Consider the following 25,131-nt stretch of genomic DNA (forward strand, 5'->3'; position numbering starts at 1 on the left):
TTGCGCTCCTTAGATAGTCGGTACTTCTCATGTGAAGCTGCCCATGCGCGTACAGATTGACGCAACAGTTACTTTCAGGCTGCGTTCTCAAGTGACCTTGCTCATGTGCATATCGGGTTGATGCAGCTGGTGCTGTCTACCTGTCCACTGCCGTCAAAAAAAAACAAAAAACAGATAACACATATAACACATATAACAAAGAATGAGAATAGGCTGGTTATTTTTATGTTTGTGACGATTATATGATTTGAAGAACTTGTGATTAAGGTCCACCACTCGTGTGTTTTCCTTTTCTGACTCACAGGATAATGACTTTGGGTATAAAGCCTGTCCCTGTGTGAAACTAGTCCACCATAGCCATTGACGTCATCGATGCACCCTGGGCCTAGCGCTTGCAGAGATGATTGCGATTAATTTAAAGAATACAAATCACCCAGAGTGATTTTTCGCTTTGTGCGGAACTATGATGGTTCAGCCAGACCTATCTCCATCGCTGAAACAGAGCAATACAGGTCTGGCTACGTGATTCCTTATGTAATAGAACTAGCAACATAAAAAAGCCCCTGATGACGGGTTTATTCTCATTATCAGGGCATCAATTATGGCACCCTTTTAGCATTTTTATGAGACACTTTACACTTTTCAATTAACTGAAATGTAAACCCATCTGTTGCAATAAAGAACAAGAAAAAACAAGCAGGGTAGGTGGGCAGTGGGTGCATGGGTCAAACAAACAGTGATTTTCACCCAGGAGACAGGTGTTCATGTCCAGTGCAAAACATTGACTTTTAGCTACATTACATATGTTAGCTTAATTATGTAGGTTTTGAAAAGCCACTATGCATGTAACAAGCCAAGTTGACACCCTGTCCCCGAGCATCTAAAACTGGTGCCAGAGGGGTATCTAGAGCGTCAATGTTTGACCGTAAGGCAATTAACCAAGCTGCCATATTTTACAAGTTGGGAAGGAGAACATTTCCTGATGATATGATGGAGGTACAAGGTACAAGGTAAAATTGTTGGAATTTTTCTTAAACATAGTTTAAGAAGAAATTAAATTTAAGGTGATCCTAAATCTTGCTACATCTTTTGGAGTCAAAACAGGAGTTGAAGAGTCTCACAGCCTGGGGAAAGAAGAAGATTCACAATAAGCGCTTATCACCTCTTCCTTTCCATTAATTTATCCTCACATAACATTTAAAGCTGATAATAAGGAATGTCCAAATCTATACATATTATAGATTATAGTATTCAGACTGTTGTAGCGCAATTCCATATGAACTATGTCAATTCTTAATTTCAAAATGTAGCGTAGCTGCTTCGCAAGAAACTGTTCCAGTGCTTCACATGTGTAAAGCTTTTCACATCAAGCATCAGAAGGAAGTACTCACTTTGTATTTAAAGTAGTTAATGGACATCTACAGCTTTTAGAGATTCTAGGGCACAACAAAGCAGAGTGGATTAGAGAACAATGAGGACCCCATCAGTAGATAACGGTGAGAACAGAAACGTAGGAGTGAAAGAAAACACAAAACCACAGTGACTCCTACGTTGCACCCGGAGCCACAGAAGTACTGACAGCTGAAGGTAGACTTTAAAAAATGTCTGCCTCTGTTTAGTTGCATGAGTTCACAGTTGTGGCATGCCAGGGCAAAGCAAAAGATGCTGTTATAAAAAGTGACAGTGAAAAAGACGGTATTGTTGAGAAAAAAACAATGTATATATTTTTTAACAATGTAATGGGAACATAACAGTGTTTTCAGAGCTTTAAATTTTCCATGGTTGATCTGTTTGCAGTGGCAAAGAGTTTTACTGCGTGTTTACTGGTAATGAAGCACCTTTTCAGCATTGAGATGGATCTGTATCTCCTCTTGTTCTTCAACCCATGCCCAGTATGTTTTTTATATGCTAGTGTCTGATAGTGGTAGTCTGGTAAGTCAGTGGTTCTACATGTGCCTTTACTGCTGCAGTTGTGTCTAAGCTGATTATGAGGTCAGTGACAACTTTCCAACAATTTTAGCCAATTAGCACCTGTATTTCTCCAATGCAAATGCACAGAGCATAATTTGTGGTTCAAAGTTTATGCGTTTATTATGTGTGTAAAATATGGACTGAATTTTGCTTAAAACATTCAAGAAATAAACAGAATATGAATAAGTAACCGTTTTCATATCATGCCAAAGATGTCTATGTGAAGTGTTACAGGACATATTATCTACTGAGATGAGCATTTTAATGAGCTAGCTATCGGCCTGCCCTGTCTTGTGTACCACTTGTACCATGAGAGGCCAAAGTATGTCACTGTAGCTACTCAATCCAACATGAGAGGATGAAGAAGTAGAGCTGCCCTGAGGGCCTGTCATAACAGTTCAGCAATTGGATGAAAATATTGGCTATCTGCAATTTGCTGAGTACATCCAGGGTTGTGTTTTGGGGAAAAAAATCTGTCATTTTATTTTGATAATTTAATGGTCTGCCTCTGAAGAACATGTGAAAGCCAATGCTGCGGGCAGTGGGAGTTGGCATATTTTCACATCTAACTCTGTGAATTAAGGGTTTATTGAATGAAACCAGAGTTGGTGATTTTTGGAAAGACTAACCAAGATGGTTTGGGTGAGGTTTATTATGTTTCTGTTGAGTTAGAATTAAGTGTTTCTTATGATGATTTACCAAAGCAATAGTCTTAGTTCGATGCAAGAGAGAACTGTATTGTTATATTTTCTGTTTAATGAGGAAGGAAGGTGTTAGAATATTTCCTTTCTATATTACATTTTGTGTATTATTCAAATAAAAAAGTAAGAAATGTTGTACTAGGCCTGGAGGTAAAATGCTGCCCCCTTTAATTTGGAGCATGTGACCGGGCATTATACACTAAACCTTTAATTAATGTATATTTTCCATATGTTTTTGAACAAAAAAATGCACAGCAATAAACATCATTCACAATGTAAATCATTTGAAGCTCTTTTTTTTCTTTAAGTAAAGTTTGAATTCTTTTCATTCCATTGTGAAATAATTTACTATTTATTGTAGAGATTATTACTGTAGATTGTTACATAGATAACTTTCTGGGGAGCTGTCAGTTTATGCAATCACATAAATAAACAGACTGTGGTCTAGGAGTACATACATTAGTAGAATTCGCATGTACTTTTGAATAGGAGAAACTCAGTGTAACCTTTTGAATCACTTTAGATACTATTATTAGATACAGTTATGACGGAAACCCATGTCATTGTAGCACAAATTACCCTAAGTGCAGACATTTCAGTGTCTCACTGAACTTGTGTGCATCACTGTGTAGAAAATAAGAACAAAAATGTTTTCTTCGTCTCCCTATATAGTAAATTAAACCATAAAAAAAATATCTGCATTGGAAGCCTGTTTGAGTTGCTGCTTATTTCAATCTTGAGCTTCTCAAGGACAAGAACAGTTGTTGCTTTGGAGGAACAGATCTAGACTTTAATTCTGCTCATTAGAAAAATGTCTGCTGCTACGTGGAGCTAATACTAATAATGTTTTCATCCTGATGGCAGGAGCACAAAGACATCTGCACTCATATCACTACAACTTGAAAATGTATCATTCGAAATCCCCTCAGTATAGGCAATCAGCACTTACTCACCAAGTTATTCTTACAATAAAATGAATGTCTTACCTTTCCCACGTATAGCGGCTCTGTGCCTGTGTACTCCTCCACCACAAAAAACTGGTTCCAGACCCATCCTCTCTTCACTCGTTCCAATGATGAGGGCCCTTGCTCCTGTTTACTCCCTCCTGAGGGCGAGCCACTAGTCCTTGAGGTCTCACACCAGCCAAAACTACAGCAGCAAAGAAAACCAAATGCTGCCAACAGCGTCCCAGCTCCTATTGTCCAAGAGGGAGGCATTTTGAATTTAAAAGCAAAAATTGGAAAAGAAAAAAGGGAGGATATTCACCCTGAGTCTACATGTAATATAAAAGATGCATGTAGACAGGAAGAGTTTTTCAGATGTAGTTTTGTACCAAATAGAACTCCACAAGGGCAAATTGAAAAGGTCTTTGTGTGAAAACTTGAAAGTTAATCCATGAGATCACAAATAAATCTGAGGTTATCTGTAGAATACAGGGCACGTCATGGAGCATATTGGATTCCTACCGCCTGCAGAGTACCTGTTTGTGTTTGTGTAGCATGGTCAGTCATTCTGATTCTTTTGTAGTGTCTGCCCCACCTTTATAGCTATTGTTCAAATTACGACCTAAAGTGGTGAAACAAACACTTTGAAAGATGTCTTTCAAGTTGAATTTTTGAAGGCAACAAAAACAACAGATTCTAATGGATTGCCTCCCTTATCAGTGTGAAAACTAGTGGGAAACAGGGAAACAACTGTGGCGAGGAACGCGCCCCTGAAAAGTGATGGTTTCCATCCATTCTTGACTTCAATGTTGTTACCGCTTTGGTGCATTCATCTTTAGCCATGTCACTTTCAATGGTTGGTGCATGTTTCGGGTGGTTTAATACTAAGCTGTGTAAAAATTACTAGATTGGACTTCTTTGCAAAGAAAACTCTTCTGTAGTCCAGTTCCTGAAAAATCATGAATAGTTTTGCCTCCTGAAGCAGAATCCTTGAGCTGAGAAAAGGCCAACTAATTTTACTGTCTGTGATTTTGTTTGATCTTCAATGGCTTTTCCTTCCAGAACAATCCAGTGGTTTGGAAAGTTCATTCTTCAAAGGTCCTCCGGTATTACTTTGGCCATCATGACAACTCCATCAGTGCTTCAAAGACAGGAATAGGACGAACCTGTACAACAGAAAAGACAATTGATGTTGTAATTGCAATTTGGGCTGAGTCAGGAAATTAACTTTTGAAGGTCTTTTCTGAGCTGCAATATCAGTCAGGGTTTAGAATTACATCAATGTTTTATTTATTCCCCAAAGCACGAATAGTGTTAAATATGTTGCAATTTCTTTCTGTTCATCTGTCTTTTACCTTTGTGTGATTTGAGCTGCAAAACCCATAATATGTTGGTTTTGTTGGGATTATCTGAAGGAAACTGTTTTCCACCAGCGACTTTTGTGTTCAGCAAGAATTCTAAAATGTGCTGCGAGCTGGAGAGCGATGGCAGAACAGTGAGAAGAGGACAGGAAAGCAGGTGTGTGGAAAATAGGAAGGGGGGCAACAGAGAGAGGTCATTGTTCATCACACACCAGAGCCAAAGCATCTGTCTGCCTTTCGTCCGACTGATGGAGCAGCCCTAACATCAGCCAGCTGATTAATTGCATGAGGGAGCACTAATTGGATAAAAGTATTAATCAATTAATTCTATCCAATAAGACAACAACCCCTTAATACTTCAGACAAACATTGGAGAGTGGTGGTGGGGAGGGGCAGATACGGTCCTCGACTGTTGTGAAACATGCAGAGGTTAGACAGAAAGACAGAGCAGACGGAGCAGAGAGTGTGGTTAGAGGGAGGGAGGGTAAATGAAAAGAGCAAGACAAAAAGAAAATTAAAGAACGAACCAAAAAATGAAATAATGAGTGAAAGATTAAAAGGGGGAACGAGACAGACTGTGTTGTGGGTGGCAGTGGGTGTGATTAATGGTCTCTTTGAAACATTCAGAACAAAAGGCCGATGACAGAAAAAGGAGAAACAATAACATTTAGTATGTCTCTGGCCTCACGACCTCAAGAAAGGAAGATTGCTACACCAGTCAAGGAAAAGCTCCCCGGGCAAGCAGGTGGTTTAACCTATTGTATTTCCGCCGGCTGGGAGAGGACTTCTAATCCCACTCTCCTCCTGCCCGGTAGCGTGCTTGGAGCTTCCGGAAATAATTCCTTCTCAGACTGTTGGTCAAGGCAATGTCCGTGGTATTGGAAATCAACTGCTCTGGGGGTGTCCAATCTCCAGAGCAAACAGTTCAGGAGCAACTTAAACAGCTTAGACCGCTTCGTTCACTTGGTACAGTTAGTACTGTTAGTGGAGGAGCTATGTGGGGATTTGAACATGTAACATATTGGTGATGTTATTGCACATCTGGTGTTTTCAGTCATGTGATGAAGGGGTTTATTGCTACACCAAATTACTTGACAATCACAGATGATATTAGGTGACCGACGCTAATCTTGAGTGGTACTCCAGTATTGCACAAGTTGGAGGACTTTGGTAGAGCCTGTGTCAGGTTGTAGTTAGGCATAGCAGTGCTTTGAGATAAATGAAAAATGCCAATGTCAGCAAACAAAACCTCTTAGTGACAATGATACTGCGCTGATGGCAAAGTAAAATGTTACCATATGACAATGAAATTTGCTAGTATAGTATAGCTGGCATTGATGGGAATGATGTTAAATAGGTTTAAGGTAATAAACCAAAGTATTGGACAGAATTATATTTTGACCTAATGATGGCACTAAAGGAAAAGTCAGGGATCACCAACGTCATTACAATTCATCCTGTGTGTCCCACATCCCATAGCAATCCATTTGATTGTTGTCAAAATATTATACAAAAGAAACCAAAAAAGTCTTAACTTCATGATGGCACTTCAGGAAAAGTTTGAGGATCACCAAAGTCAGTTGACTTCATCCCCTCGTGACCATCAATGTTTTCAAGGATTTAAAATTACTCTTTTAATACAATATGTAGAAATTTTATTCTGAACCAAAGTGTTGGACAGACTAACAAACACTGGTATGGCTACAAAAGGAATTACAGAAAAACTGAGATATTTTGACTTCTAGACCATCAAGTTCCAAGTACACTGGATCCTTGAACCAGAAAAAAAGAAAAAATGAGCTAAGCCTGCCTCCCTGGCACAAATGTTTTTAAAACAGAATATTCACCTTTGGTAAAAGACGTGCTGTTAGGTTGAATAGCAGTGTCACTCGTGCATAGAGCATCAAATATATGGCATTCTTGCAATTTAGGCCAATGATTCATATAAAGATATTTCAGCATATTGCTAGTGATTTTACCCTGTTTTAAAATAATAATTTTCAGACATTTCAAAGAGCACTGTCATCATCTTTCTTCATGAAATGATGCCACGCTTTGGATTTTCTTGTTGCAAGTTTCCAGCAGCGTATACACATTAGTTTTATGTCAAAGTTTTGCAATGGGAAACTGTCAGAAAATGTTCACTGTATCTACGTATGAAAGTAACTGAAAAGCACGGTGGCACAGATTCTGTTTCCAATTTGGAACCAGTTTTCAACTGGAACCAGTTCTGGATTCCCATCCCATGCCCATGCCTTGAATTTCATGTGGATGTACCCTATTGACAGCACCCTAAAACCACCTTATGACCACACCTAACCATGGGAACCATAACTGAAAAGTGGATGTTAGTGGTCACCCAATAAACAACAAACCTACCAACAGCCACTGGTTGGCAAAAAATGGCTGTTTTGACCCTCCTCCCATTCCTTGAGGACTTGAAATAATTCAGCTGAACTCCAGAGGGACAATTTAGCAGTCATGAACAACTTTGTCTCTTGACACAGACAGAGTCTCTGCATTGTGCCCTTGGCTGATTGGCATGACAGACCAACACCAGTGGTGCACTGTGTGCCTCAGCGCTGAACATGCTGCTGCCACTAACAGTAGGAGTGCGCTTGTTGGCAGTGATAGCCCTATTTTCCAGCATTCTCCAGCTTTGCTCTGACAGCAGTTAGAGAAGAGTGCAGGGCAGAGACAGAAGAGCGCACACAGATCCACCACTTGCCCCTGCAGAGGAAGATGGCCAATCGACACTGCATGGCACTGGCAATGACACACTATTATGATTCTCTGCTGAGGCAGAACTGTGTCCCTCTGAAGCCAGGCCACCCCTATTGTGTTGGTAAACAGCAAGATATAAGATCTTGCCGCATTGGAAAAAAAACTGTCATGCAAATCTCAGAATCAGGAAACTGGACCTTCGTAGTCTTGTTTCACATCCCATTTCACATCGCTGCTACCTGCTGCGACACATCAGTGCCACGCCACGTGTGCGATTAACACAATGCTATTTCAGCTCTGCAGTTTGACAGTCAAGAAGGTGCTTAATTCATGCAGATCACTGTAGACTGAGAAACACATACATTTTTATTGTTATTATTTCTTTTAACTGTGTCCTAAAAATACATTACTTATTGCAAGCTAGTACAATATTGCACCCATGACACAAGCTAAATGTTTTACATCGTGTAGGAGTCAACTGCAACACAAGTTCAAATTAAGGGTTTATATTTTACTGTGAAAAATTCATAACATGTATTAGTGAAATAAAAAGGAGTGAATCTCTTGTTGCACTTTGAATGACGGCCAATCAAAAAAAAAAAAAGAAAATAAAAAAAGGGAGAGAATACTCATCTTAAGTCTCTGGCTTGACTTGAATTGATCAAAAATATTTCTTTTCAAGTTTCCAATTAGATAGTTTTGAGCTGTGGAGTGATAACTTCAAAGAAAAAAAACATACTGTTTATTCCTCTGTGCCTCAAAGGCAAACAGCATTGGGAGGATAGAATTAATTCATTTTTGCCTATCTACACTTTTCCTGTTCCCTTACAGTAGATGATGACTTAACACTGCGGCAGGCAGTTTGAATATGTTTAATTAGAAAGCATTTGTATCATTTTTTTTTCTATGTGCACCAACGGCCCAGAAGTTGCTTTGCAATGTGAAACATTTGCTGAGTACCAACTGCTTGGTATCTAAAAACCAAATCCACACTCCTCCACTGAATCTCCTTCTGTTCTGCTTCCCCACTTGGGGAATTTCATTAAGTGTGTACACATTTACTCATAATTACATATAGGTCTAAAAGCAGGAATTTCTAATGAGTCAGAGGGGGAGATGGAGAAAATAAAAGATTTATGTTAGTGTGCTTTGTTTTCATTCAAAGTTGGCCATGACTACAATGGAGTCAGAAGCCTCGACTAGCAGAAGCAAATTAGCGGCATGTCAATTACTGCCCTTTCTTTTCTAGCAGTGGCCAGAACTTGTTGTTGATGATGAAAATATGGCTGACATATCTGTCTCTCCCTGTGTATCTCTCTCTTTCTTCTATGTCTTCCCACTCCCTCCTCTACTCATTCTCCAATCCAAGGCTATTGGCAAGCACTGTGCAGCCATACGTGACCTATTAGAGTGCTGGATTGATTCTAGAGCATGGCTGCGGCCTCTCATCAGTGGGCATGCCCAGAGCACGCCCTTTGACAGCTGGCAGTGGACAGACGACAGCCAGGCAAGACTGATCACTGTGAACTGATAGGCATGGGGCCAATGGCCGGCAGACAGCCCTCTCTGTCTCTGTGACACACACTCTCACAAGTGCACAAACATTCAAGGCATCGAAGCACGCAAAGTAGCAGTGTATGTGTGTATTACAATGCATTTGGCCAGGGGCATGCAAACAGTGGCCATGGACACTCAAATCAGTGGCCTTTTACCCTCTTTGGCTGACATGCTGCTCCAACCAAAAATAAAAATAAGTAAACAGTACTTAAATAATTAGATACATGGCAAAAATCTGTAAAATAAAATTGTGATATTAAATGAAATATTTGCTTTCCAGTTCTGAGGTCAAAACTGAATATAGATCATAATTGGAATTGAAAATAAATATTATTATTGGTACTAGTATAATGACATAATGCTATCAATATTATTCTGAGCTCGAACTAATGTCATCGTCAAAGTGGAACATTATGTAAAGTAAGCTCTTTATTATTATGTTGTTGAGATACCTAAGGGATATTGCCCAACAAGGTGTCCATTAATTAATGGCTGAAAGGGAGGCATTAACCGCCTGCTGCACAGCCTGATAATGGACACTTCAAAGGACATCATCCCGCTCATACTGTGGTCATTTGCCAAAGAAAATAATTAAGACCCTTTTATTTTTCATGTGTTTTGCAATCAAAATCTAAAGATTTTCATAAGCCATAACTCAGTTTCTATGGTAAGATTTACCTAATACATGGAACAATCATTACCATCCCATAAGGCTCTTATGCAATGGAAACGTTGGTCAGTACTCTAATAAAAAGAACAAATCTTTAATACAATTTAGTAACAGGAGATTATTTACTCTGCTCATAGTCAATTACACTGCAAACAGTTGACAAAGAGTAAAAAGAATTGACAGTATGTTTAACAACAAGACGAGCTAGCTATCCAACCTTGTCACTGTCTCCAAATTGTGACAAAAATTTTCACAAACAGGGGCACCTGGTAGCTCACTGGGTAAAGTGGGCGCTCCTTATACAAAGGCCTATGTCCTTACCACAGCAGCCGCGGGTTCGATTTTGACCCGTGGCCCTTTGCTGCATGTAATCTCCTCTCTCTCCCCCTTTCACTCTTTAAGAGCTGTCCTGTTTTAAAAAGGGAAAACACTTCTCTTTACTTACTGTCACCTGTACTGTAGCCTAAAGTAGCTAGTTGTATAGCCAATGGGATTTGTATGATCCCTTATGTGAAAAAAAATTACAGTCTCCATCCTGTGGTGTTTGGAAGACAAGGCACTAAAGGACTACACTCTCTGTAGCCAGGGCATTAATGCAACAACTAACATCCATTATCAGGTTTTGATGGCCACCCTGCAGCCAATCAGAATGCGGTATTTACCTAGACCATGGTATAATCAGTGATATTGTTTGCCTGAAGCTAAGAATATGTTGCATAACTGTTGTATCCTTAATTGGCCCACATGATGACTTAATTAGAGTAGAGTGCATATGACGGTGGCCATTTTTGTGTAGTCACTGTGTGTTGTAACCGTCCTCCTTAATGCAAAGGTGAAAGGAAATCGTCTTTGTTTACATACTGTTGATTACTGTTTTATTACATTACATTGATTATCTTAGAGCTTGTAATGGGTTAACAGTTTACTGTATTTAACTGTAACAGGCTAATGATTATGGTAAGGTAAGGTTAATGTAGCTTTACAAATAAAGCTACATAATGGTTGTTGCACACTGTTCATAGTGATGGTGCTCTCAAAGGAGAGAAGATAGGGGCAGTATAATGTCAGAGCTGTGAGAGTCAGCTAAAGCGGGATGCTCCAAGCAGCAGTAGACAAACAGGTGGATTATGACTGAAATATTATGGCAGATTTTACACTCTTAATCCCACATAAATATTTTTGTCTCTGTGTTTTGTTAAGCTTTGAAGTGTGCATGATTTTCTGGTCTAAGAAGCTAATACTGTATGTCTCATATGGTGTACATTATAACTTAGTATGCTATGTATGTTTTTATCATAACAACACAAGGGGGTGCTGCTATTTTATATGTTTAATAAATGTTTTGTTCTGTGTTTGAAACATACATCTGATTAATTTTTGAAGATTAGGGCCAATACAACACGGAGAAAGAAGGGGAAAATGTATGCTCTCCTTTATTGGTAAAAATGTGACCCATATTTTGAATAGCTTATCAAAAGAAATTGGAATAATATATTAAATGAAAAAATGAAGCTGCATAAACACAAAACCAAATATTCGAACAACTGAAAGAGAAATAAATGGAACCTCTAGCAAATTGTATCCATCGTTGTGATTTTCCTGCAGCTACTCTAAGGTTCAATATTAAGGATTAGTTGTTGAGTGAGGCTGACATGGCTGATTGGTCAGGGGCTTATTTGAGTTTGCCTCCAAAACAAGTTTCTGCTCACTTTTTATACCTCAGTGCTGGCGACAGCTATGGCCAAAGGCATAATGTTTTTGGGTTGTCTGTCAATGCGCCTCATTCTTGTGAACAGGACATCTTAAGAACACCTTGAGAGAATTTCTCCATATTTGGCACCAGCATTCATTTGGACTTGAGAATAACATGATTAGAATTTGGTAGTCAAAGGTCAAGGTCATGGTGACCTCACATCCCATTCTTATTTAATATTTTTGTTTTTTATATATATAAATTTGACAGACTCCCACTTAGACCAACTGATCAACTGATTAGAATTTGATGGTCTAAGGTCAAGGTCACTGACCTTCTGTCTGTGTCATTCTTGTGAACCTGATATCTTAAGAAGGGAATTTCCTAAAATTTAGCCTCAATGGTCAAATGGAGTAAAGGATGAAGTTATTAGATTTTGATGGTCAGAGTTACTGTAATCTCATGGTGGCAGCTGTGGCCCAGAGGTAAAATAGGCTGTCCACTGATTGGAAGGTTGGTGGTTCAATCCCAGCTCCTCAAGTCAACATGTGGTAGTATCTTTGGGTAAGATTCTGAAACCCAAATGGTTCCTGATGGAGTGTGAGTGCGTGTGAATGTGTAAATGAAACCTGAGTAGCAGGTGGCTCCTTGCACACTAGCCCCAGCCAGCAGTGTATGAATGTTTGTGTAAATGGGTGTAAGTGACTTGTAGTGTGAGAGCTTTTTGAGTGGTCAAAATAACTACAACAGTGCTATACAACTGCAGGTCCATTCCATTTACAAAACACAGTTTTGACAATAACTCAATAATTCATATGTTAATCATGCAAATGTCTACTAGGATGCTTAATTCTAACAGGATGAAATTGATATTGATGATATTTTATATCCAAAAGCTCAGCTTCCCTGTGACATCATAATGTTCTGCAAAAACTCTTTTCTGGCAATCACATAACATCATAACTCAGGAACAGAAGCGAGACATTCCGTCAGATACTAAATTGGTGATACTAATCTTGGGTGCCCACCTTGAAACTTTGCTGATTTGATAGATCCTCTGCGTTGTGGGGTTGAAGGTGTGTGTGAAGCATCCACGTTTTAAAATTTGCTGCTTCTTTGCAGCAACATCCATATCTGAGTTATTGTCTACTGTCATGGCTACAACTCTGAGCTCTATCCTGTTCCTCTGATAGTCCACTACAGGCTCATTGATTTTGCTGAACTTGAGCTTCCGGTGATTGCTACTGCACCATGTGACAAAGATCCCCATCAGTCCCCTGTACTCCTCTGTAAAAATATCTCTAAGTGAAGACAGCATGGAAGTTAATCACTGGAATCAAAAATGTCAAATTAATGAAGACTCCCATTTTGCCCAAAAAACAAAACACTCAATACATTTTATTAAATTCCTTCAAAGTCTCAACAACTTTTATTACATGAGTCTGGACAGAGATGGATGTAAACTGAAACTTGACTGGTTGGCGGTGGCATACAACCGCAAGGCAGTAATTCTAGTTTCACACTGTGATAAGCTTGTTATCTTTGCCTCTCTGCTCTGCCATTAGCCTGCTCTTCTCTCTATTGTGCCTTCCCTGACCAATCAGATTAGATGCCACTTCAGAGAGTTGTGTGGAGTGCATATGAGTACTGTGAATTACTGCGTGAAAAACACAAGGCTGCTTCTTTTTTCACTGAAACACCATTTAACTTGGGTTGAAAATGATGAATCAGTCTCTGGAATAATTTGTACCAACTGTCAGTGATTTCAGAGTAAGGCAGATCAAGCCGGCTCATTTCTAAGGCACTGACAATTACTGCAAACACAGACTCCATGGATGCAACAAAAGCTGGCAAAGCAGGTAGCTGACAACACACCTCCTCAGATCCCTTAATGTACTGGCAGTACAGATGAGTAGAGAGCACTACCGGCATCATAAAATTCCCATTTTTAGTTTTTTCCCCCATGTTACTGAGCAGAGGACAGGTCGATTGACAGCTTTGATTTGGAGTGCAATATTTCAAAAGCCATTAAATGGATTGCCATGACATTTAGTACAGATCTCAAGAGCCTGAGAGGATGGATCCTGATGACATTTTATCTTACGCCATCATCAGGTCCAAATTTTAATGTCCCATACTTATGCATATGATCATATACCTGCAAAAACTGACGGCATACTACCTCACACAATTAAGACTTAAAAAATTATAAACATTCCTGCCAAACATCATGTAAGCATTGTTTTTGTGAGCATGTTATCATGCTGACAGTAGCATTTAACTCAAAGCCCTGCTTTATCTATATATGGACTCACACAGCTGCTATCATGGCTGTAAACAATCATAAAGTAATAAACATTTCCTAAGAAATTGCCGGGACTCTTTGCAAAATTCAGAGCACGAGTTGTCTGGAAATGCTTCTCAACATGGAGGTGGCTGGGCCAGTGGCTTGCAGCTAATGGTGCTAACTTCATGAACAGTGCTAAGCAACAGCGACAGTGCTGACAGAGCAAATAGTGTCAACCATGGGGGAACCAGTGGGTGGGTCCTGCACTTTTATGATGACATCATCTGGATATAAATGGTAACAGCCATATGAGTGTTGTGCAGAGTGGCGGCAATGAGGTAGGGAGTGGGACATACACATGCACTACCATGCATCATGCATGCACGGGTGGTATAGCTAACCACAACAATTCTATAATCAGGAGATAATTTCTCCACTGACAGAAACTGCTTTAAAATGGAGTCCAAAGGGCATCGCAACATTAGTTATCAGAGGTTTAGACCAATGAGAAATGAAGGTGAATGTGTCTAAACTATGCTTAATGTCCATTGCCTGATATCAGACAGAAATGTCTGCTCATTACAATTTGTTTCCATCTTCAGTCTGATATTGGATCCACTCTAACGAATTTCAGCCGGAGAGGGGAATTCTAAGATCCCTAACCAATCAAAAACAAACCACAATGTCTGACAATTTTGAGAAGAAATGTCAACTTAGAAAAGCCTCAGCAGCGCTGTCCATCTTGTTCACAGCCTTTGCTATTGTTATTAATCCTCATTGGTTTTGCTAAAATGATGTTAGTCTTGGCTGCAGGGCTGATTAAATAATCAAGTCTCCCTGACAACGTTCATTGGTCGTTTTATATTTTGACATGTCTCATGACAAGACAGTGCTGTTTCATATCAGGGTGCCAGATGAATCGGTCAACTCAAACTCAGTGGGGTGGACAAAATCAAAGGTCTGGGCCCAGGCACAAATATGCATTTACTGCTGAGGAAAACATAGCTAAGGTATTGTGGTTCAAGGTCTAAATAAAGCTCTGTGTGTATAGTGATGTTGCAAGTGTCTACTGTGTCTCACCAGTAGGCTTGTTTGAATAATTTTTCAATCATGATTATTGTGACAAAAGCACTGATTCTGCAGTCGGCTCTTCCCATCAGAAGAAGGTACAGGTCTGAGTTCAAACATGACAGTCACTTACAGCCTAGCTGGATTGGCCGGAGAGTGCAGTGCAGCTGTGAATTTCAGCCTAAAACCAAATTTTAAACCATGCAATGTTTTGAGGCAGGGAAATCTGAAATTCCTCACTGGACTGAATTGCACATTAGCAGAAAATGGCATGCTTTAATTCATAATTCATGTTTTTTTCAGACATTGGTGTGTGCTGGTCAAAAATGCAGTTCTGCTAGGCTAAAACTTTTTCCTTCCTGGAAGACTGGTATAGTTTCAAGAAAATAAAATAAATAATAATAAAAATAAAAGTATGAAAAGATGCATACATACACACAGACACATACTAGAAGGCAAAAAATTATTACGTTTTCACACAATATGTCCACCAAAATTGTATGCAAACTTAGTTTTAGCAAAAACAAACATTTGATTTAGTTGATGAATGCAAGTGCGTACACCACGCACAAACACATCTGTGTTCCTCCATCACCTGCTTCACCCTGCGTCTAAGTCTCTTCTTCACTCTTCATGTCTTCTCCCTTCGCCATCCTATTCCATATTCCAGGCACCTCTTTGCCTTCTCTGTCTTTGTCTGTCTCTGTGTCTAACTCACTGTCAACAAGTTCTAAAACCTATTCCTTTTCAGCCCCCTGCTCTCCTCTTTCTTCACATCGCTTTGTTTTGCTGTCTTTTCTCTTGACTTCTGCTCACTCTTTCCCCCTGTCACCCTGCCCTTACACCTTTTCTATCATCCCTTATGCTGCCTGGCCATCCACACTGCATTCCTCACCCATTTCTCCTTTGTACTCCACTGCCACTTTTATTTGTTCTTATATTTTATTGCCTTTTTTGCCTGTTGTCTGCTCAGTTTCAGCAGGTTCTGTCAGGTAGGCTCCCTCTGCAGGTTTATCAGTTTGTCCTGTTTTCTTAGTGTTTTATCTATCTCTCCTCTTTCTTTATAGTTTACCAGCTCCATCCTGTAAAAACTTAAAAAATATCTTATATTTTATATTTTTTTAACCTCTCTTGTGTTTTCTATACATATATATACATAAACATTATTCTCTGTATATACCCAAAAATACAAGATAAAAAGTAAGATGCGCCTGATATTATTAGAGGACATCACTGCATTTCTAATAATAATTGCTGATTCCTGGTGCCACAGTGACAAAAAAAACCCAAAAAAACAGTGCAAGTGATTACTATCTGAGGGGGAAGGAGTTTATATTTGGAAGTTAATAGCCTGAGGTTAACACATGGCCACATTTACTCCCCCCGAGCCTACTCTCTCACCGCAGTATATCTCTACCTCAGATTGATGTGTGCACTGATTTTGCATTTACTCAAAAACGTTCCCATTTGCACACACACAAGCATGCACAGCTTAACACACACAAACACACCGTAGATAGCGAGGCAGACCCAGCTCCATCTTCCATCGCCAGAATCTCCCCCCATCAGATGGATGAAAGCTGCCATGAAAGCCGGGCCCAGGAGGAGTTCAGACAGTCTGCTTATTCGAGTGAACCCGACACCAGAGTCCAATCCCCTCCGCCATGCTTATTAAATAGCCTATTTTGTCATTTCCAATCCCAATTTGTCACAGTCACTTGGCTCAGTGGCGCCGTGCCATGTCACAGAGGAGCAAAAAAAAGGCACAACAGAAAACATGACTGTTTATGTAGTGTTTATGTAGCGATGGTAAAGTTTTAATGGGCTGTTTGCCGCGAGACTGACAAAATAAATAAAAAAATTAAATAAAAGGGAACAAAAAAAACAACAGTTTGCTTTGGAGTGTAGAAGGGTTGCCATGAAAACAAGTGAACTGGCTCATGGAAGTTGTGTAAATATTCATAAAGGGACAGAAATGATGAGCCTGCGACTCAGGCAAACAGTCAATAATGATATCGGCAGCTTAAATGTTGCAAAAAAAAAAAAAAAACAACTTATATTTTACACTGCAAAAAATGTTGGTTTCTGTTTTGAAAAAGACATAACGTATTATTATGTTCTATGTGCAATCGTACATAAACAAAATCTATAAAACTGCTCAATGAAATGTTGATGCAAATCGGCCGCAGCTTCGAGGCACAATTCATTGCTCATGCTGTAACTGTCTAAATATCAATTCCAACAGACCAAAACATATAATCCTCCATTCAAAACCACCTCTGCACAAACATCTAACACATTTCATCCATCTGAATTAATCAGCCCCAATGTAGTTTAACAAGGATCCAGGGCTCCCTTCTGTTTGGCTGCCAAACATCCCGTACTCCGGCAGCATGCTAGTTGGACCTTGCTATTGTTTGGGCCTCTCTCTCTCCCCAACTGGACTCTATATTCTGTCTCTATATCCAAAACCCCATGTTGTATTGGCAAGTCAATGATATGCAGCCGAGCATGACTGGGGAGAACAAAATCTGCATTGACACAGGGAACTGTCTAGAGAATGGGTGCTGCCTTGCATTAGGCTGCTGTGTTTGCTTATGGGTTATAATGAGAGGTGACATATTGTCAGTGCCTTGCTAAAGCTGGTCTCCTAATTACACTAATTGCTGCTTTTCCACCCCCATCCCTCCCTTTCTCTTCAAATCCCCCCCCCCTTGTTCCCTCTCTCCCATGCCAATACTGCTGCTACTCTTCAAAACTCAAAAGCTTCCACCCACATACCAAGATGAGCCTGCACCCACTCTCTTCTTTCTCGCTTCCTCTTTACATCCATTAATTTTTCTTACATTTTCCTTTTCACCAACTACATTCAGTTTCTGTCCCTCTTTTTGTCCCCATCTGTCTGTCTTTGTCTTTCCATCTTTCTCTCTCCTCTCTCCATTGGACTACCCTTTGTGCCCATACATGCCCCAGTGTCCACTACTGCTGCACAGGCCCCCATGCCTGGGCTGCCAGCTGCACAATTACTAAATCGCTCATCTCACGGGTGGCTGGCGCTCTGTATCCCCAGCTTTGGCTGGAGAGAGAGAGATAGAGAGAAAGGGGACGGACTCAGAGAGGGGGAGAGAGAGAGACAGAGAGAGAGGGTGAGAGACAGAGAGAGAGAGAGACGGAGGGAGGCAGCATATGAATGAAACAAACAAAAAGGAAAGGGCAGTGGGATCTGGAGGGGTAGACCGGACTAAGAGCCTGAGCCAAAAGCTTGCTCCTCTGTGACTTTGTGTATGTGTGTTACTACTTACACACATATGCTTGTGTGCATGCATGTGTGCAAAGGAAATATCCTGTGCGTCAGTGTGTGCATTCATGGAGCAATGTAGGTGCATGTGTGTGTCTCCGTGAAAGACAGGTGATGGCCGAGGTAGTTGACAGCTGTCAGTGCACATGGGCCCAGGAACGGTAGAAGAGCACTGGTGTCTGTCAACACACTGCTCTGACTCTGCCCTGAGCTTCAGGCCGACAATACTTAGGACCCTCTCAGGACAACCAGAGACCACTGGTGCCTTTCAGAGCATCTTCCAGCCAAATGCAAATGCAAAACTAAGCAAGGTGGATGGACTGGCATGATGTCAACAAGGTAGGCATCTTGCAGAACAAGTATGACAGGTTTATTTGCTCTTTCTATGAAAGGAAACTTGATGCATCATGGATCAGAAGACTAGTCTGTAGCAGGAGGATTCACTTCATACACTGCATACACTGAGCATTTTAGAGCAAAAGAATCCTACACTATTGCACACCAGCCTTAGGTTCACTTGGCATGGAGTCCTGATAACATCTGTCTATAAATGAGTATACTGTGCCACTGGCACAGGTTTCCTGTGCAACCTGTTCCAGCGTGTAAAGCTTTTAATGTTGGGAAGACTCTGCAACAACATGGATAGGCAATTTTCCCAGTATTTTTAATATTTATTCCTTCAATAAAAAGAAAAAAACCCCACAAAAATAGAGGTGTAGGTATCGAGGGTAAATTCAGTATTGCACATTATGCCATCAAATTTGTTCTTCCCTCAGCAATATCACTACATTTGTCACCTGCACATGATATATTCACCAATGTGTTTGGAGCAGTGTATTGAAGAGCCAAAGGGGGGAACTGCAGAGAGGATGAGTACTTTGGGGATGTTACTTTGTTCTAGTAATTGACATCAGGTCTCACAGCTACACAAGAAATTGAAAGCACAAAGTTACTGAATGATTTGGAAGCAGGCCTTTGGGAAATCAGAAAGGTGCCTTAATGTCAGTAGACAAGCCCAGTCCAGCCCTCACTTTTCAGATGGAAAATGTACCCACACGAAGGTAAATGATTCAGGATTCTAGTTATAAGACCCTGATTTTGATGACACTCATCCAGTGGCTTTACCTAGAGCTTATCCTGCTCCACACATACCCGGCACCCTGCTGGCCTGACTGCAAGACACAATCCAGTTGTTCCAACTCACGGCAGCTCTTTTCTAACCGTTGTTGGGTTGGCTGGAACTGATTTAAGTGAAAGAATACTTAGCAGAATGTTAATTTGTAGGCCTGGCGAGCAACCAAGCAGAACTGACTTAATCTGCAACATTACACCACTCACAGAGGAAATTATACCACTTTAAACTTGAATGCATGAACCTGAGGCCTTTGGCAAAAACAACACAGATAGATTTTACTGTAGGATTATGTATTTTATCTAATAAATGCAAAAGTAAGCAAGCAATAAGTGGAGGGAACCGGGTGAGTAGATGCAGCTTAAAGGTTAAAACACAGGAATGCAAATTAGAGATCAAAACTTGTTGACCACATTTATTACAGTATATCTATTTTAACTCTTGACTAAATGGCAATTACACTGATAGCTAACTACAACTAGATGTATAAAACATAATAATAGGACACTCACAATAAAGATTTCATCAAAAAACAATAATAAATGAACCCTCCAAAGGCTGTAGAATAGAGCTGAAAGAACACAAACAACAATAGACAGATGTTTCTTCCCAATGCTGAATAATAGCGTGTAAATTTGACAATTTTGGCTCAGCTATCATCCCTACAGTGCCTTGTCATTTGAACCTTATCTCATATGAGCAACTGTGTGTTTTACACTCACAACAGTTCATAAACCACAAATTCACGTTGGAAAGAAAACAAACTGGAAAAACAAGACACCTAATTAAGGCTTGCCAAGCATATCATGTTTTGACATTAAAAAAATGCTTGCACTGTGCACTGAACCTGCAAGAGTGGAAGCATATCAGTAAGAGAATGATGGATGTTTATTAAAGGGACAGTTCACCAGAGATTTTAAAACATATTTTTTCACTTTCCTCTTCCGCCCAGAGCTATTATCAATCTAGACTATTTTGGTGCGAGTTGCTGAGAGATGGCTTTTGGTGTGGCGCCAATTTTTTTTTTCTTTTTAAATCCAACGGCAAAGTATATTTCCAGAATTCATGACTCTCAATAACTCAAAGACCTTGTTGTGAGCAGTTTCCTGGTGGAAAAACTTTTTTCTAACCAATAACGCCCATGAACCATATCAAAGAGCAGAGGGAAGCGTGCATCGACTGCTAGCTCACCTAGCATCACTTATCTAGCTAACCTTACAGCTCGGCTGAGGAAAACGCCTCTTACTTCTGTGCAGTGATACAGTTGATAGGGAGTGTAAATCACAAGTTTTATCAAAATATGATATTATATGGATACTTTGTGCAACAACACAATATTTGCTTATACGACAAACACTGCCACAATACGATTTAGATTCAATTCAATATGATGGAAAAGAGACAATATTAAAAAATATCTATTCTCCTTGTCTTTTTCTTTTGGAGGGAGTGGTATATGGATGAAAATAGTGAAACAGATGTGCCATTGGAATTTTCAATAAAGGTGTAACTTGACGATAAGGATATACTGTATATATAAATGTTTTCAATTTGCATCGATGATATTGGATCAATAAATTGATTCACATTAATCATTAAGCCCCTCATGGTTGGTGGGTGTAGTGCAGAAGAAAGAAAATAGTTTTTACATAAACTGCTCAAAACAAGGTCTGTGCATTGGCTGCATGATTTCTGGAAAGAGACATTGCTGTTGAGTTTTTCAGATGTACTTTTTTGTGCTTTGAGCACCACAAACGGATTGCCTGCTTCTCAAAAACTAACAACTAACAAAGTACATGGCATCTCAAACAATGCAACTCACACTAAAACCAGCTAGATTAATATTAAACTAATCAGGTAAGCAGAAAAAAAGAAAGAATTTTCAATTTTGGGGTGAAATGCCCCTCTCAAAACATAACATCATGGGAAAAACCTCAAAAGCACTTTTCATTCCTTCCATAGGTTCCTAATATTTTGTTCCATGGCTTTAAAAAAAATCCCATTCAAGAGTAATCTTTTAATCCGTCTCATAATTTCTGTTTATCCCTCACCTTTTCCGCCTCCTGTGTATGAGTCTGTGTGTGTGTGTTTACTCTCTCCCCTGACTTTGATCACACTTCAGCTGCTTTGTTCATAATCACGTTACATACAATCTGTAATCCTCGCATATATTCAGAGGAATAGACATTTCAAGAGGAATTCAGAGGCAGTAACATGTTTATTTTACTTTCCTCTTTATCACTGTGTGAATCCAAAGAGCAATATGCTCAGAGCCAATCTCACACCTCAAAGCAAGGACTACAGTAAATATGTACAAAGAAAAACAATGGCAACACTGTACACGGCTTTGTGGGTGTTGTGTACTGAGGCATCTTCTTCCAGCATGACTTAAAAAAGTCATCTCTGCCTGAAATATATGTGAAGTGTAAGCCAGTGTATTACAGCCTATTATGAATAACAGCTGATATGATATTATACATAAAAACAATGCGTAAAAAGACAACGTGAGACCCTAACCTCTTGTGTCTCATAAAGGAGACACATTGTTATTTTTTCCTTTTTTTTATCACCAACCCAATGTTGTTTCTTTTCCACCACCCATCTCTCTGTCCTCCCATCATCCCCCCATAATATGGCTCTACTTTTCTTTTCAGTGTAGTTCATTTTTCCTGCTGGAATGCTTTCACTAGGTCGCCATACATCCTGACTCTGTGTGCTGTGTAGTGCACTCAGCCATAAGATTCCCATTAGGCCAGACTGTGGTCAGAAAGGACCTAAACCTGACTGTGTTTCTTCTCCCCTTCACAACTCTATGATGGTCGTGTGCGTGTTTGTGGTTGTGAAATTGTGTGTGAAGACCTCCCCAAATGCCTCCTTTTTCGAAGTCCCGGTTGCAGCACTACCCTAGCCAAGACTGGATGATCATTAGAGTCCAAAATAAAAGAGAAAAAAACACCAGCAGTGAAGAAATATGGGCACAATATGGTGAATACGGGTACTCTAACGCTGTTGCCTGTTTGCAAAAAAGTTTACAAAAGCATGCAAATCTAGACTTTATATACTAGGTGTGGGACAGAGTCCGCAAACTCGTAAGTGCTCAAGTGCTCAATCAAAAATGAGGTGGGGTCAGCCTAGATGGCAAAAGACAATTTTGGCATTGTACATTTCTGTAAACCAAGGATACATTACATTTTTTGGTTTCATACATACCATATCAGTGTTTGGCGTAATGCAGACTGCTGCCATGCAGTAGACCACTGCAGACCACTCTTTGAGCTACACAAACAAGAGCAACATATTGCTGCATTAGCAGTGATTGGGGCACCAAAACTAGGTGTTTTTTGGTCACACATGGCAGCATTTCCAGCTGTGATTGTGCCATTAAAAGTGGTTGGTTGACACATTGCGGCGATTACGGCCATGACTGTGTTTCTAAATGCAACTGTTTCTTTGCAAGTGTGGCACCAATTCTGGGTGTTTTTCATTTGAAGTTCACCCATTTCTAGGTCATTTTAAGACAGACTAAAGGCATTTATATATGGGATTATGGCGTCAAAAAGTGACATATTGCAGCATTTCCAGTTCAATTTATTTGCACCAATACTAGAAATGCTGAAGTGATTACGGCAAAACATTTGCATTCCTAGCAGCAATTATGGCATTAAAATCGGGTGTTTTTAGTGACACATTCCATCATTTCCATCCATGATTGAGGCATTCAAACTAGGCTTTTCTTTTTTTTTTAGCAACTTATAGCGGCTTTTCCAAATGCAATTGTGACACCAAAAGTTGGTGTTCAAAAGCTGCGTTTCCAGCTGTGGTTATGGTACCAAAACTGGGTTTGCCGTTTCAAGTGTCAAGCTCTTTATTGCTAATGAAGAGCTTAACTACTGTTGCCAGTTTGGACTTTCTCCTCACTTTTATATATATATATATATATATATATATATATATATATATATATATATATCAACACAAGCACTCACAAAAGTTCACAGTACATGCAGTTCATGCGAGCTGACATCTGTGTTGTTGTGTTCAGAGTACACAATAAGAAATGACATCCTTGTTTTCACATTAAGGGAAATGAACTTGTTATTTGCAGAAAGGTCAAGCCTCCAAGCCTGGGGACAGGTTGTATAACTGCAGTAATTATTATGTAGCTACTCAGAAATTAGAGGGAACTACATGTCAAATGTCAACAGCTAGGACACAAACTATTTAAATCCTCATCTACGAGTTTGCAAATGTCAGTGTTGTGTGAGGAAGTTGAGAAAAGTGATTAATAAAGAGGAGTTTTTTACTCATTCTGCTCAGGTTCTTCTCCATCAGTTTCATGTCACAAGTGCATAGACAGACTGTTTTGTTAAGTTTTCTACCATGGATAGGAGTTTCTGAAAAAAATGTACATTTGTTTAATGTCTACAAACACATTATTTTTAGTATGACAAACAGAGAGTGGATGAATCCTCATGCTATGGTTACAGTTTAACTTTCTGCTAATGCTGACATCCAACCATTGACTGGAAGCTTTAAGTCCACAGCAAAAACATCAACACTTGTGGCCCAAGCCGGGTCCTCCAAAATAAAAGCATAATGGGTTCGGCTTTGACATATTTAAATATAACAGTACTTTAAGTGTACAGTACTTCATTTAACCTAATACTTTACTTTATTTTACATTATAACAGTATTTTCTTGAACTTGAACAGTAGTTATGTAACTTTATTTTATAGCAGTAGGTACTCTAACTTTTTTTTCTTATTGAAACTGTAGGTCATTTAATAATTTTGAATTTTAGTGGTTAACAGTAGTTGAAAAGAGATAGATAAAATACATATAATGTATGGCATTATGGCCTAAAATTATTGTGATATTCTTTTAAAGCCATATCGCCAAGCCCTACTTTGAAGAAAATAGTGTAAAGGAATTGCACACCTTTTTTACAAAACCTTTGCCCATCACCTGTGAAGCATTTCAACAAAATAACAAACAAAAGAAAATAAACAAAACAAAATAAATGTGTACTATTTATTATGCTATAAAATCAATCCAGGAGTAATGTACCGTAACGCAGTACCCCAGCACCCTCTATTTTGTTATTTTTTCATTAACTGTAAGCTTGTGTTTAAAATCCTAGATCTTATATCATGAAGCAGAGACATAAAAAAACAACTTCCTCCCACTCTGTATTCAAAGCAGTTAATAGTGAAAATCCCCTGCACCTGCTCAGCATTAGCATTGCTGCAGACTTTCTTTAAAGAATTTAAGAACATTGTGGATTTCCACACAAATCTCACTTTAAATTTTGCAAAGAAAAACAAAACAATTACTACAATTCTGCTTAGAGCTGAACCAATCATCGTGGATGCACCTGGAATCCATGTTTTGGGCACTGGTGCGTTCTGTAAACTAGGGAATTTAAATGCAGTGGGTTGCTCCTAAGCAGATGCAGCTTAAGCTGTTTTAGAGAACTGGAAGCAATGAATATAGAGTACACAGAATCAGGCAACGGCAACTGATTTCACATAATAGCCACTTCACAGGACACACCTCCTCATCATCTCACCGAGAGCTTCTCCAAAATCAATAGTTGGCTGAACATTCACTTCTTCATAGTTTCACACACATGAAAACAAATGCCTCTCTCAACTTAGTCTCCCTGCCTCTCTGCAGCATACACACACACACACACACACACACACACACACGCGCACGCACACGC

General features: G+C 39.6%; 1 protein-coding gene across 1 annotated transcript in view; it reads right to left on the reverse strand.

Annotated features, from left to right (window-relative positions):
- The window catches only part of cdh22 (cadherin 22), a 315,121-nt gene that overhangs the window by 103,025 nt on the left and 186,965 nt on the right, over window positions 1-25,131 (reverse strand). Inside the window, exon 6 of the mRNA XM_042495051.2 lies at window positions 3,659-4,782. Coding sequence (XP_042350985.2) covers window positions 3,659-3,889 — 231 coding nt within the window. The 5' untranslated portion in view covers window positions 3,890-4,782. The remainder of the gene's footprint in view (window positions 1-3,658; window positions 4,783-25,131) is intronic.

Source organism: Plectropomus leopardus, chromosome 2 (genome assembly GCF_026936395.1).
Source record: "Plectropomus leopardus strain MGB_pleo_1.0 chromosome 2, ASM2693639v1, whole genome shotgun sequence".
NCBI lineage: Eukaryota > Metazoa > Chordata > Actinopteri > Perciformes > Serranidae > Plectropomus > Plectropomus leopardus.